Source organism: Pygoscelis adeliae, unplaced genomic scaffold (assembly GCF_000699105.1).
Source record: "Pygoscelis adeliae isolate BGI_AS28 unplaced genomic scaffold, ASM69910v1 Scaffold170, whole genome shotgun sequence".
Taxonomy (NCBI): domain Eukaryota; kingdom Metazoa; phylum Chordata; class Aves; order Sphenisciformes; family Spheniscidae; genus Pygoscelis; species Pygoscelis adeliae.
The window spans coordinates 2,727,005-2,740,648 of NW_008824002.1; the positions used below are offsets into that span (position 1 = coordinate 2,727,005).

Here is a 13,644-nt window from a genome sequence, read left to right on the forward strand (position 1 = left end):
TCTTAGTTCTCTGCGAGATATTACTATTATATGTGCAAGTATACCAGATCTGTACTATGATAAAATGTATTAGAAGCACTTCTCTACTAGAGACATCTTGTAACATACACTTCACAACTGCAATTCTGCTATAAATATAACATCTATAATCATACCGTTTTAAAAATAAATGAATCAAATATAAAAGCATCAGTAATGCCCTCACTATCTCCCAAGGCTTCACTGTTCTTGTAGTACAGCATTACCATTTTCCCAGACTTACCCTTATTTTCCTGTCCAGAAATGTAGTATAGGAAGATTCTGAGGCTCAGAGTTCTCCATGATCTCTGTACGTCTACTAGTATTAAAAGTTCTGGCAGTACTAAGAACCACTGAAAGTTTTCTAACATCTAAATATTCCAGCTACTACCAGAATCTACATGTACATTGGCACAGATGGCGTTTTGAAAATTCCCTTGCAGATCAGCTGTTGCATATGCTGATCTGTTGATCTACACATACTCAGTATACCCATTAATATCAAAAGAGTTGGACATACGCAGCATGACCAGAATGACTGAGAAAAATAACTGTGTTGAAGGCACAGTGGGTTTCTCAGATTCTTGGAACATCTGCCATATTGCATATGCACTGTTCTTGTTCCATCCAAGAAGATCCTAAAAAATATGATCCTAAAAACTAGGGGAATCCTAAAAAATGGTATACTGCAGCACCTTTGAAAAGCCAGTTCACAAAGTAAACTATCACTATGTACTATAAGCTATCAGTAAAAATCCAGTATTGCACTTTTCTCTGCCTATAATTTATCTGATAAGATAGATAGATACAGGTAAGTGCCTCTAACAGATACCAAATGGCATTCCATGCCTCAAAGAGACTCCCACCTGCAGATGCAAGTCAGTCAGGCCATTTAATGTCTGACAGACTCCATCAACTTCCCCAGAGCATATAAAGAAAGTCTAAATCCTAAGTGCATAGCTTTCTATCATCTATCCCCGAGTCCTGCTGCTGTTGCTCACTTCCCTGGAAGCAGAGCTACCCGTGTTTAGCTCTGCAGGGTGCTCAATCTCCTCCGTCCTTAGCCCACTCAGGCTTGGACTCAAAAGTCCCCAGCCTCATATGAAGGAGCTCAATCTTCCCTGAAATCTCATTCTCCAAACTTACTTTCTAATTAAACCCAGATGCTCCATCCCATTCCTACCACAGGTCAACATTCATTTGGCAGCATACATCCAACTTGCTGCATGGGATTTACTACTACAAACTAAGCAAGGGCCATTAAGCTTCCAACGGTGTTATAAAAATGATTACAGTGATACTTCATGAATTACCATAGGTTTGCTTTATAAAGGGGGAAACAAAGTTGGTTTAGAGCTGTCTTACATGGTCTTACAGACAACATACATCCAAGTGCCCGTCACTACAACTTTCATTAGAAGGCATTTGGATCCCATGTTGTAAAAAAGAAGAGCTTATGCCGACACTTAAAACATTATTTTCTTCTTGTACAAACATTCAAATACTAAACAAATAAGCATTCTTTATTCCAGTTCGGTAACTGTCATGAACAGGTTCATAGACTGACCTAACTGCCTTTTGTTATTCCACTGTTTCCTGGTTTATTAAAATTACCTTTTACAGGTTGTGTTATATATCAAACAACAGAGGTCTAGCAAGGTCTGTTCTGCTTTTGTCATTCAACCTCAGTAAAACGCAGCTCCCCATTTCCCATTGTCACTTCATAGGAATCTGATCACAACACCTAAGTGGGAAGGATGACGGAAGTCCCAACAGACTGCGGGGCTGGTGCTGGACGGCTGAATGGGAAAAGGCGCAAGGAACAGATTTCCCAAATGGTCAAGTGTTAAGAAGAAACCTCCCACTAGATGGCTCACAGGGTCCTTGCCATATAAATGAATGCAGGAATACCTGACCCAGCAACCCTGGAAATAAAAATCCGTAATGAAAAACGTCACCAGGAAATAGCACTCAGAATTTGCCATGACCACACAGCCCTCTGCAGCCATGAACACTGAAAAACATCATGCTGGAATTCATACAGCTCACAGTCTTGATCTCTACCTAGTCCTTGGCCTAGTCTAGACTCATGAAAAGTAAGAGCAGCAATGAGCCACCACCTAAGGGATACTTGTGACTTCTAAGGTTTTTGTTTCTATTGCTACACAATAGCAACACATTCTGTTTTCAGAACTGTCTCATTTTATTTCCTTCATTATTTTGTTTTCAGAATTTGTCTTTTATTTGAAAGGTAGAGCTAAAGGATGTAGAAGAGGGCAGTGTTAAGAGACCTTCATCTAGCATTCTGTTCACACACACTCACTCATAAAGCCAACATTATCTGACAGTTAAAAAAAGCATGTACACTTATGCCAATTCAAATATATACCTAATTCAAATTCATTCTGGAAAAAGAAAGCACATTACATTCTTATTTAAATCTGGCCAGTGCTATAGTTGACCATATATTTTGCAACAGATCTTCTTAATTTCCTTCAACTGCACTTGGAAAAGCATGCGGTCGTCAGCAACAGCAGAGTAAACCATGAGGAAACAGAATTATTGTGAATGCAGGATGCCCTGTGTGCAACTTAGGCTTTCACATCTCTTCCTTATATACTCCTTCTTTAATGGCACCAAAAATCTAAAAGGACGGCAGTGCTCCATAAGAAAACCCCACAACTTTTTGTCATGCAATCCAAACAATGGAACCATTATAGATTGCTATATTAAATATTTGACTACAAGAATATGGAAATAATCCGCACTGCTCTTAATTATTGTGGTTCATTGCTATTGCAAGATGACACTTCAGTGTATATATGAAATGTTAAAAGCTAATCATAACTTCGGTATTACAATCAACACCAACATGACAGTACAAGACCCTAATATTCCCCACTATTTACCACTTCTATGAAAATACAATAACTGACACAAAAATGCCCCAGAAGTTACACTTTTTTTTTTAATATCATGTCACCACTGGGCTTTATGACTACGAAAACTATTATTATTACAAAGTACACATTCCATTTAAATGTAAAATACTGCCTTCATTAAGAAACTCATTAGGAAATTAAATTATGCAAAGCTTTATCAAATTAATTAACTGGATTTTGTGGGTCATCAGGTAACTTTCCCATTTTGTCATTCAAAGACCCATTATTCGTAAAATGGGGTGCTGTAATTAGTATGTCATTGACAGAAATAGCTCCTCAGACTATAACATTCTACTAGACGATGATCTTGTACTGCAGGAGCAGAACTTTAATTCTCAAATATGGTTTGTGTAACTATCTTGTTGACCTTCCAACCTGAATGAAAGGACAGGAACCGGTATTGTCACCAGTAGCTAGAAAGTGTAACAACAAATGAATCTTGCCAATTTACACAGCAAATCAATTATTGATACATCCAAAAAACACAGAAAAGGACAAAGCTAATTTATCAGACTCTTTAATTAACTCAAGATTAAGTACTTCAAAATACTTAACCTTGTTTATACTGAATGAATACTTAAATTGAATGGAAGATCTAAATTTTGTACTATATTGACAATTTTATTCAGTACTGGTAAAAATTTGTTACACATTCTTAAGATGCAGTTTTATCGCTTTCCAGTTTCCATTACTTAATTGAGCTACTCAAAATACCTTTAATATATTTGGTCTTACTAGTAAAAATTGTAAAACAATCTATCTCAATAATTTCTTCCTCAAAAGCCTACTTAAAATAATTTTCTCCAAGAAGTCAGATATGAGAAGACACTATGAATGTGCAAGACAAGGACCTTATGCCGTCATCATATTCTTCATGTGTTTTAAAGAGTTAAGCGTTCAAGAAGGCTTGTCTTACAAAGGGATGTTAAAGTTTCAAGACCATTTAACCACTGTTAAAATACTTGCTGAAATCACTCCTCTGAGACTTACGCATTTCAGTTTCAACAGAATCTAAACTCCTCCCCATTGTTCAGCATATTCATAAAATCAAAGCAGACCATTTCAATTTAATTTCATGAAAAACTCAGATAAATGTCACACGAACTGATTTCTACAATGATGACCCAAATCCTTCTGTTCTTTTTGAAGTGCTGTTCACAAGGAAAATCCACTGTCCACTCCTAGAGCAAACTTCAGTGCAATAAACCTACTGATACAGGGACAGCTGTACTACAGCCATGTTGCAGTATCTACTACTACGGCTTTGCTACACCTCTGTAATACAAATATAGATTTGTAAGCAGGATCTTGATTTCACCAGGGCAAACCTGAGAACATAAAGGAAACAATATGTAGTATAAACTGAACTGAAAAAAAAAAGCAAACACCAGCAGATTTTCAAACCTCACAAGTGAAAAAGAATGGGAGAAAGGAAAGTATATCTGCTGTGTGGTGGGAAGAACCGCAGAGAACGATGACAATCTACACATAGGACCATAATCTAAATGTATACTTTAGCTTTGTTTTTGATGAGATTAACGTAAAGGAAGAATAAGTAATAGGAATGAGGGTACAGAAATGGAAATGATCAAAACAAGATGGATGCAAAACACAAATAACTTACTGCAACCACACTGGGAGCAGGAGGATAAACTAAATCCCAAAACACAAAAGCACTTTCTCAAGCAATCACAGATTCTGTAGTGAACTGCAGGTGTTATTACCAGAGTCTAGAACCACAAACATACTGCCTGGACTTAACAAGAATGAAAAAGCATTCAAAGCATTTGCAGCTCTTTTGGTCTGAAGTACTGCATGGCATGCACAGCATCAGATGATGTTTTAGAGTGAAAACATTTGGACACAGAAATGACTAGGATTTGTAGGAAAGGAAATCGGGATATCAAAACACATCAAGCCAGACAATGGGAAATTATTTATTTTTTATATATCTGAGAAATGGAAAATTCTGAGCACTAGAATGATAGAAATGAAAGGAAACTTTTAAGTTCAAAAGCACGGTCCAGCACTTTGGGACCAATAAGAAAATCTGCAATAAAATGGAAGACTTTCAGTTGGATACGAACAGAAGAAAGGCTAATCTATCACTATGATCAAAATGATTACCATCAAACACTGTGACACAATTGGGAGAAAAAGAAAAAGAAATACTAATGCCTTTGTACAAAGCATTGCTGAGATCTCAGATGGCATACAATATACACTTCTGTTCACACACATGCAGGAACAATTAATTCAAACTACAACACACACACAGAGAAGAGCTATGAGATGATCAGGGATCAAAATGCCTTACTTGGAAATCAAGAATAAGTATGGTTTTGTTGATAGAAATGAAAGCTTAGAAAAAAATACTTGCTCTGTATTAATGCATCAGGAAAATAAACACCAAGAAGAAAAAAAATCTACATAATAATTATTAATGTATTGTAACAACTGAGGATAAACTACTTATGAATACATTCAGGCTGGAAAATAAAAGAACGTTTCTAACCATAACAAGAGTGGTATTATGGAATGATCTGCCCCTAGGAGTAGTGCAAACGGAACTTATACTCATTTATACTTATTTTAGAGTGTATCAATTTAAAAAATAAATTACACAATAGTGGAGAATCTTCAAACTATACTGCTGCAAATTCAGTTGGGCCCAGCACAAAATTACCTACCACACAGCATACTTTGATTAGAACATCTAAGAAAACTTGAGGAAAGTTTGAAAGAGAAGATCAAGGAACAATGTTTCTTTCATCAGACACAATTTGTCCTTACAAACAAGGAAGGAAAATTCTATTAGAAAGGGATAAATTTTATTTTTAATAAATATTATGCAAATACAAATTTGAAATTAAGCTTTCTGAGTAATATATGTAACAAGGTTTCTGAAGCACCACAGTGTTTGGTCGCTACGCTCACTGAGCTGTCTGCAAAAGACAGTATTTGGAGTAATGTGGAGAGAGAAAAAAATGAAACCTGGAAAATAACAAAGAGAGATGCTTTGCGGGAAAAAAGGACATATTGATTACTACAGTCTTTCTTTTAAAATTACTTTCACAATGGCCTAAATCAATTCTTTTGTGTGTTGCCCAGATGTAAGGACCTCAAAAAACAAGAAAACAACTGAAAATTAATCACTTGAACCCTCTAGACCACAAAAAAGTATAACCATGTCTTCATTAATATCCTACTGGATGCCAAGGGCAGTCTTCCCATTATCTCAGTGCTCAGTATTTCAGCTACATATCTTTCTTTTCTGTCAAACTTAAAAAGCCAGACCCATCCTCTCTAATCGTATCTCCTTCATTGATTCATGAAATGCCAGTCCTATAGTCCCTGCCTCTTAAAGTACCGAGTCGAGTCCATGGTAAAAGTTAGAGATTTCATAACTGAGTCTTTTGTCTCCTTCGCTTCTCAAAGGCTTTTGTCGAGCTAGTCAAAATTTAACTCTGAAAACATATGTTCCATAATTCTTCTACTTCTCAAACTTCAAAAATTGAGGCTGAGGGATGATTCATAATTTTTTACCTCAATTCCATTTAAAAAAATCAGTGTTTCTTCTCTTCTCACTGGTTTTAGACGTTTCCTGTGGTGTTTTTTTTTAGAAGCTTGAATATCTTGATAAGCATAAAGACAGATTGAGGTTCACAGAGACTGCTGTATGATTTCTCTCTTTTTGCATAACCTCTTGTAATACAATCACCAATTTAAATACCTTCATAAGTTAAAAAAAATATTTCAAAGTACTCATAAATCTAGATGCACTGGACTGTGTTGAAGATCCTCAGAAAAGACAAGAGTACTAATCTTCAGGCCAAATTTTCTTTGCCTCCCAACAGACAACACTTTCGCAGGAGAAATGGCTCAAGGGGTCTTGTCAGCTCTTCTTATGTTTCTTGCTGGCTTTTCACTATGGAAGAGGACTTCTTTATAAGACAGCAAGGATTATCATCCTTCTGGCATTTTTCCCATGCCCAACTTTTCATTCTGGAACTCTTGCCTCTTAAGCAAGAATAGGCAACTCTTGCATAGTCTTTTCAGTGAAAGCTAAAAAATACTTTGTTATGGAGCAGTTCTGCTTACTTTTACTTTGGCAGAGGATCTACTCTTAAAGGCCACCAAAACAGTTAGAATGAAACAGATTGGTCTGTCTATGTCACGCTGTTGGTTCAAAAATAGGCACACATAAAAAGATTTTCAATAAAAACTAATGCAAACAGAAAGAATGTAAATTAGTCTAATTATTGCTCTGCATGCCATTTTTTCTTTTTGAGACGCCTTCTTACCTTACACATGGGACTAGTTACAATTCATCTTTTAAAGTGGAAAAAAGGTAGCATGATTGATTTCATTTGTCTATCAGGTTTGTACATATTTTTGATGAATAGAGCTAGGCATACAGCAAAAACATGATTGAATTTTAAAAGTAATTAGCTTTTGTTCTCTTTGTAACACTTTGATATTAATTTTCAATATGCCTTCAAGCAGGTAGAAAGCATGGAAATGCTCCAGTGAATGTTAAGCTTGCATACTTACGCAGTTGTACTTTCGTTTCTTTCTTCCAGTGCTGTAGCCCATGAAAGTGAGCAAGGCAACTTCAGGAGTTAACACACGTAGACAATAATTAAAATTTAATTTCTGCAGTGATAGGTGAGCAGTAGTCTATCTTCTTGGGTTAGTGACTTTATTTTCCCTTCAAAGTTCAACTATGTGTCTTGGCTAATGCATACATCAACTGCATTTACAGCAGCTGCTGAGAAATCACCGAAGGTAAAAATACTGTGACTGTGGATACTGTCAAAAGCACGTACCAGAGTGATGAAATTCCACTGTCCCACCATTTACCACTCCATCAGGTAGTATCCGTGATCTGACAATTATAGAGATGATGCACCTGTACAAGATCAACTGAAATGACTCCTGGTTCTTCCAAGCTGTGCTTGCAGTCCTATTCACATTCTCACCACTACAATCCACTACTGATTTGAGAAAAACGATGCACTTCCGGAAAACCACAGCCACACACATTTTCTCTGATGTTTTGCCCATTACTTCAGGTTGTAAACCCAAGAGAAAATGCAACAGCAATGTGTTATATATCTTTGTTTAGGCTTTCATTTGCACTAAGAACTCTGAAAGCACTATCCCTAAGGCAGAGGCACTACTAAGTATCAGAAGTGGTAAGTAACCTAACTCAGTGGAACAGAACTTTGAAGACTTGGATCGTACTCGCAGTTCTGCTAGTAGCAACTTTGAGATCTCCTGAGGAAAACTACTACACATTCTGGTATTTACAAATATATAATTGAGAGACCTGACGGATCTGCCATCGAAGAAAAATTGTGTATCTATAACATTATTACTAAGAAGTAATAGAAGTAATAGTCTCCTGCTGATGTCAGCAAAGCTCTGTCATTACCTTTTTCCTTTTCTTTTTTTAAATACTGTTAAATCCATTATTTCTGCACTGATATTTTCTATGCAGGATGTACCAAGCTTCTGCTTCTCATCTTAAAGCAGCACTAGGAACACTTGAGTGCAATGCCTTTTCATCCCTTTTTCTTGGTTATGTTTCTTGATTCGGTGCCAATTGATGTTCTACTCACTGTTGGCAAGAATATCTCCTACTAGTCTGTACTACCTTTAAAGCTAGGGAGTATGTACCTAAAATAGGGTAAAGTGCAAAGGCAATATATCTTTTGTCTTAAGTGCCAAGGCTGTTATCTCCAAGTCAAGCGATATGGACTCGCTTGTATGCTTACTCCCATACTATGTGTAGGGTGTGTGGTGAGCCACTATCTTTCCTCCACCTGGGTTTTTCTAACCTATATCTGGATTACTCTGTTCACCATGGTAGCCACTGGAGCCAGCCACAGCCACTGAAGACATGAACTAGTATGTACCTACCGTAGGTGGCTCAAAGACTAGAATCCTAAACCAAAACAAAGAACAAGCTAATGTGACGTCCCTGACATATCCAGACTAATGTAACATCTCAACGAGTTCATGTCATTTAAGCAGTCATAGAAGCTGGACAAAGACTTGAACCCACCTCTTTCAATTAACATCGCATACATATATTCAGCTATTCAGGATAGGATTTTCAGCTAACTTTCACCATCTAGTTTATTGCTGAAAATTCCTTTTTAGAAAATGCTTAGAAACTTCTCTTTTTCACTTATGTAAAGTATTATCAGAAAATATGTTTTAGTAGCAAAGAAAATTCAGTTTACTGTTCTCATCCACAGTATACAATGATCCCTAATTTTGTGCTGCTCCAGGAATTAGGGCTCTACTACTGAAGACTTAGGCCCAGTATACATTCCATCAGTAGAAAACAAACTTGCAAATAATGACACTTCTTGAACAGAAAACAGACTAACTGTGAAAAAAACCCAAATGTTTCTTTTAATTCATGACAGTGATAGAGAAAAAGCCAGTCCATTTTAGCTTGCTGCTAGGAAAATACTCAAGTTGTTTCCAGCAGTTCAAAGAACTTAAGTCCTAATTTCAGGTCATATAAAATCACACATCCACTCCAATCCAGTCACCATACAGAAATACTCTGGGTGAAATTTTAGTCTCCTTAGTGCTAGAGACTGCTTTCACATTGCCTTCAGCAGAAAGAGTTTCATTCTTGAAACTTGAGTATCAGGTCTACTAGAAAGAAATTCTGACAGCTGTTATTTCTTGAAAAATAACTGGGCAAATTTAAGTGATTTTTAGAAATTAGTAGATAGAGCCATCAGGCTAAGAAGTTGCATTACACACAATGCACCAACTCGTTTGTGATAGAAATTGCTGAGAAGGCATTTCCAGAGATCTTTATAGACCTGTTTGTGCAGAGCCAAAGCTAACTTAACAAAAGGTGAAGAATATGCCCTCACAAAGCCTTCACCTGATTTTTACAAAAATAAGTTATTAATGCTCAGGTAATCACCAGAAACACTAGGTGTGTAAAAGTGTAATTGGAAAGATGTATGTATGTGCTAGGAGCATAAAAACTACATATTGATGCATGCACATACAAATGTGTGTTGTTTTAAAAGAAAGCCTAAAAATCTCTAAAGAGAAACTATTCAAAAGAACTGACCTACTGTTAGTTCACATTCAACCCCCAGTATAGCCATGATCTAAAAGGTTTATGCTCACAAAACCAGAAACACGTGCTTGTATGCTTCTGAACGCTTCTAATCACTCTTAGCACAAACCCAATCTCATTTTTACTAGCTTACACACCTGATGTTAGTTTTGGTTTAGCCAACAGGAGTGAAATCAGCAGCAGGTCTTATTACTGGACCTATCATCAAAATCCGAAAATAATGCTTTTCTACAGTTGAAACAAGTACGGTTCCTATTTAGTATGTTACCAGTTAAGTATGCATTACAGGATCCAGTGAAAACCATAATCTAGCAGTTACTGCTCTAACTATACAATACATAAAAACTATTTGCGAGAACTTGTTTCATTTCACTTTTATGGCAGGTTACGTTTGAAATGTAAACGTAATATTTATAACTATTTTAAAATACATTTTGTTTAAACCTAACACTACCATCATCCATTGAAAAACATGAAAACAACAGGTTTTTCCTATTTGTAACACTTCAGATCCACTTTCATCTTACAGGGAGAGACACACAGAGCACACAGACAAAGCAAAACAGTCAATGGTGTTTTTCCCAGCATCCTTAGCGTCTCCCTCATGTACTGGATGGATTTCACCATGTTAGCTGGTGTCTCAAGGGCAGCCTGAGACTCACACATTGGAAGTCTCATGCATTTTTAAAACTGAAATTCATAGAGGTAGAAGGTGAGGACTGACAGGCTTCCGAGGCATTACTGTAATGCAAATACAAATAGTAACTGTTTTCAAAAGCAGGCATGGATTTACTACAGCAGCCAACAGGGTTGTGTCCCATTCCCCATCTGCAAGCTTGAAAAATCATGCGAAATACTTATTAAAACATGACTGTGCACCTTCCCATGTCCCTGTGCGACTACCTAAAATACAGCACAGATATTAAATAGCCTTGCTTATAATCGTTAGCTCCTGTCTTACAGCTTAGATGAACGACATCAACTCCCTTCTCTGAACATATCTTGTTTCTTACTTTACAGTGGAATATTTTTTAGGTAATTCCTTGCAGCCACTTTTCACTTATATTTATATATAGATAATAAAATGTAAAGATAATGAATAAACAAAACCACTTATACTTGTGAGTTAGGCTGCACATACCACATTTTTATAGCAACCTTTTAATAAAGCCTAGGGAAAACACATTTACATGAGTGAAGACCTATTTAAAACAAAACAGAAATCTAAAAAGTAGAAATTCTTACCCTAAAAAACTCTTTAGTGGAGCCAGAATCTAATGTCCCATAAGCAATTTCTGTTTGCTTGGAAAGATCCTCTGCACTTTCAATGGGAGACACCATCCTCTCAACCGTCAGGAAGGCAGCTAAGTTAGCCGTGTAGGATGAGATTATGATGAGGGTAAAGAACCACCACACACCTCCAACAATGCGCCCAGACAGGGATCTAATAACAAGTATGAAATGGATTTGTAAAGTGAAATGAAAGTCCTAAAAAGGAACACATGTTATCAGTTTTATGCAAATGATGCATTAGACTATAGGGAAGCATTTCAGGCTATCTCGTAGTGCAGCTCTGCATTCTAATCAGATGGGAATCAATGCGTACTCCACTACATCTCCTAGATTTTGCTGAAATCAGGACTCCACAGTTTACTTTAGGGAGAATTTAGTGATCCAGTTCTTCAAAGTTCCAAACATCCTGAAAGGAAACTGCTCCCATCATAATGTGCTATATTTAACACATAAGCTTGTCATTCCCTCTGAAGTGAATTTGTGTGACATTTGGAAAGGATCAAACAAAACCAGTGAAACAGTGCTTTCAGATAAACCAGTATGCACTTAAAAATTAAGTGCCTTTAGCTTGCTTATTTTCCTAAGACATTCAGACAAAGACTGATTTCCACAAAACAATGGCTTATGCTGCTGAGGATAATCTATACTGAGAAACAAATAGCATTATTTGCAATAAAAACTGGCCCAGGGAATATCCATAAACTAAAAAGTGCACACAACTTTTGAAAGATACAAGCATTTAACAAACTGAAGACTGGACATGAAACAATCAGTGATAATACAGAAAAATGGTGAAGAAAGTATATTTTTAAATAACAATAATCTGATGTTTTTAACTGCAGCAGGTGGGCTCTTACGGATCTTTGTTTTGCATCTCCTGCTCAAGAAGAGAGAAGAAAAGAGAACTCAAGAAAATATATAAAACAGTATAGAGCACACAACTAGAGAAAGTCAATTATTTGAATTAGTATTTTCAATACTAGAAAACTAACAGTAGAGAATTATTGATACTGCCATTATTGTCAAACTTGACTTTTTTTTTTAATGATCCTTTAAACTTTGAAATTACTTACTACTTTGTTTCCAAACAAGACATTATAGGAAGGAGTACATAATCTTTGGAGATGCGCTTAATTATTTGGCAGAAATGTGCATGTAGTTGAAAAAGTCTAGTACTAAGGCGTTGCAGTAGCTTAGGTATGTCTTGATGTGTCTCCTCTATCTATTAAGTAAACAAATTACAAATCACTTACCCAGCCTACTGTATTGTGAATGAGATTTCAAATTAATTCTGACAAAATATTTATATATAGAGAGATATATATAACTATATATATGCACACATTAAAACATGATAGTTATGTAAAGCTGATTTATTAAACTGGGAACAAAAATAAATAGAACCAATTCTGGAGAAATTATTTTTACTAATTGCTATTGTAAAAAATCTCTGTGATAATTCAGACATGAAAAGACTTATTCCATGTCACAACAGACTCTACTACATGAAAATCAAGTCAGATAAGGTCCAGAATGTGTTATTAAAAAGGACCATAAAAAAGAAATTATTTCAGGTGCCTTCTAAATTGAGATGTATTCTGCAAACATGCTTTCTGTCACCTTTGAAAAAATATTATATACTTATTTTGACATTGACTTAATCTGAGTACAAAATAATTCTACAATTAAAAGATTAAATTACATGATAAATATATATTTGCAAGGTAAAATCTCTGACAATGTATATTTAATAACTGCTGACTTTATGGCACTTTATACTGTATTGATGACATCAGCTATAAATGATAATAATCTTCAAAAGCCCATGATCTGTCAGCTAACAAAGTCGCTACCGTTTTTGTCAAAAAAGAATAAACTCAATGCCAATCCAGACATTATGGTCCCACATGACATTTTATAAGTAAAATTTTTTTGAGTGTCATTTGTATTCAAAATTTTCCCATAAGGTCTGTCCCAGTTAAATAGTTTCTTTTTTTACGTACATTTCAGAAAGTTTCTAAAGATTGATAATTATACGCTAGTATGAATCCATAATTGTACAAGCACCTCATTCATCAGGTCATTAAATACTAAAATAACAATTTCTATGCACAATTACCTAAATTTGTGCACCAGACTTTATACTTACAAAGGTATTACATGGCAGTACTGAGCGTACATTCACATCTCAAAAAAGATGAGGAAAACTTTGCTGAATTTTCATTATCATACCTTCTGTTCTGTTCCGTTCTATTCTATTCTATTCTATTC

General features: G+C 35.8%; 1 protein-coding gene across 1 annotated transcript in view; it reads right to left on the bottom strand.

Moving 5' to 3' along the window:
* Positions 1–13,644, bottom strand: part of GRIA2 (glutamate receptor, ionotropic, AMPA 2) — a 53,308-nt gene that overhangs the window by 7,485 nt on the left and 32,179 nt on the right. Inside the window, exon 11 of the mRNA XM_009325329.1 lies at positions 11,326–11,524. Coding sequence (XP_009323604.1) covers positions 11,326–11,524 — 199 coding nt within the window. The remainder of the gene's footprint in view (positions 1–11,325; positions 11,525–13,644) is intronic.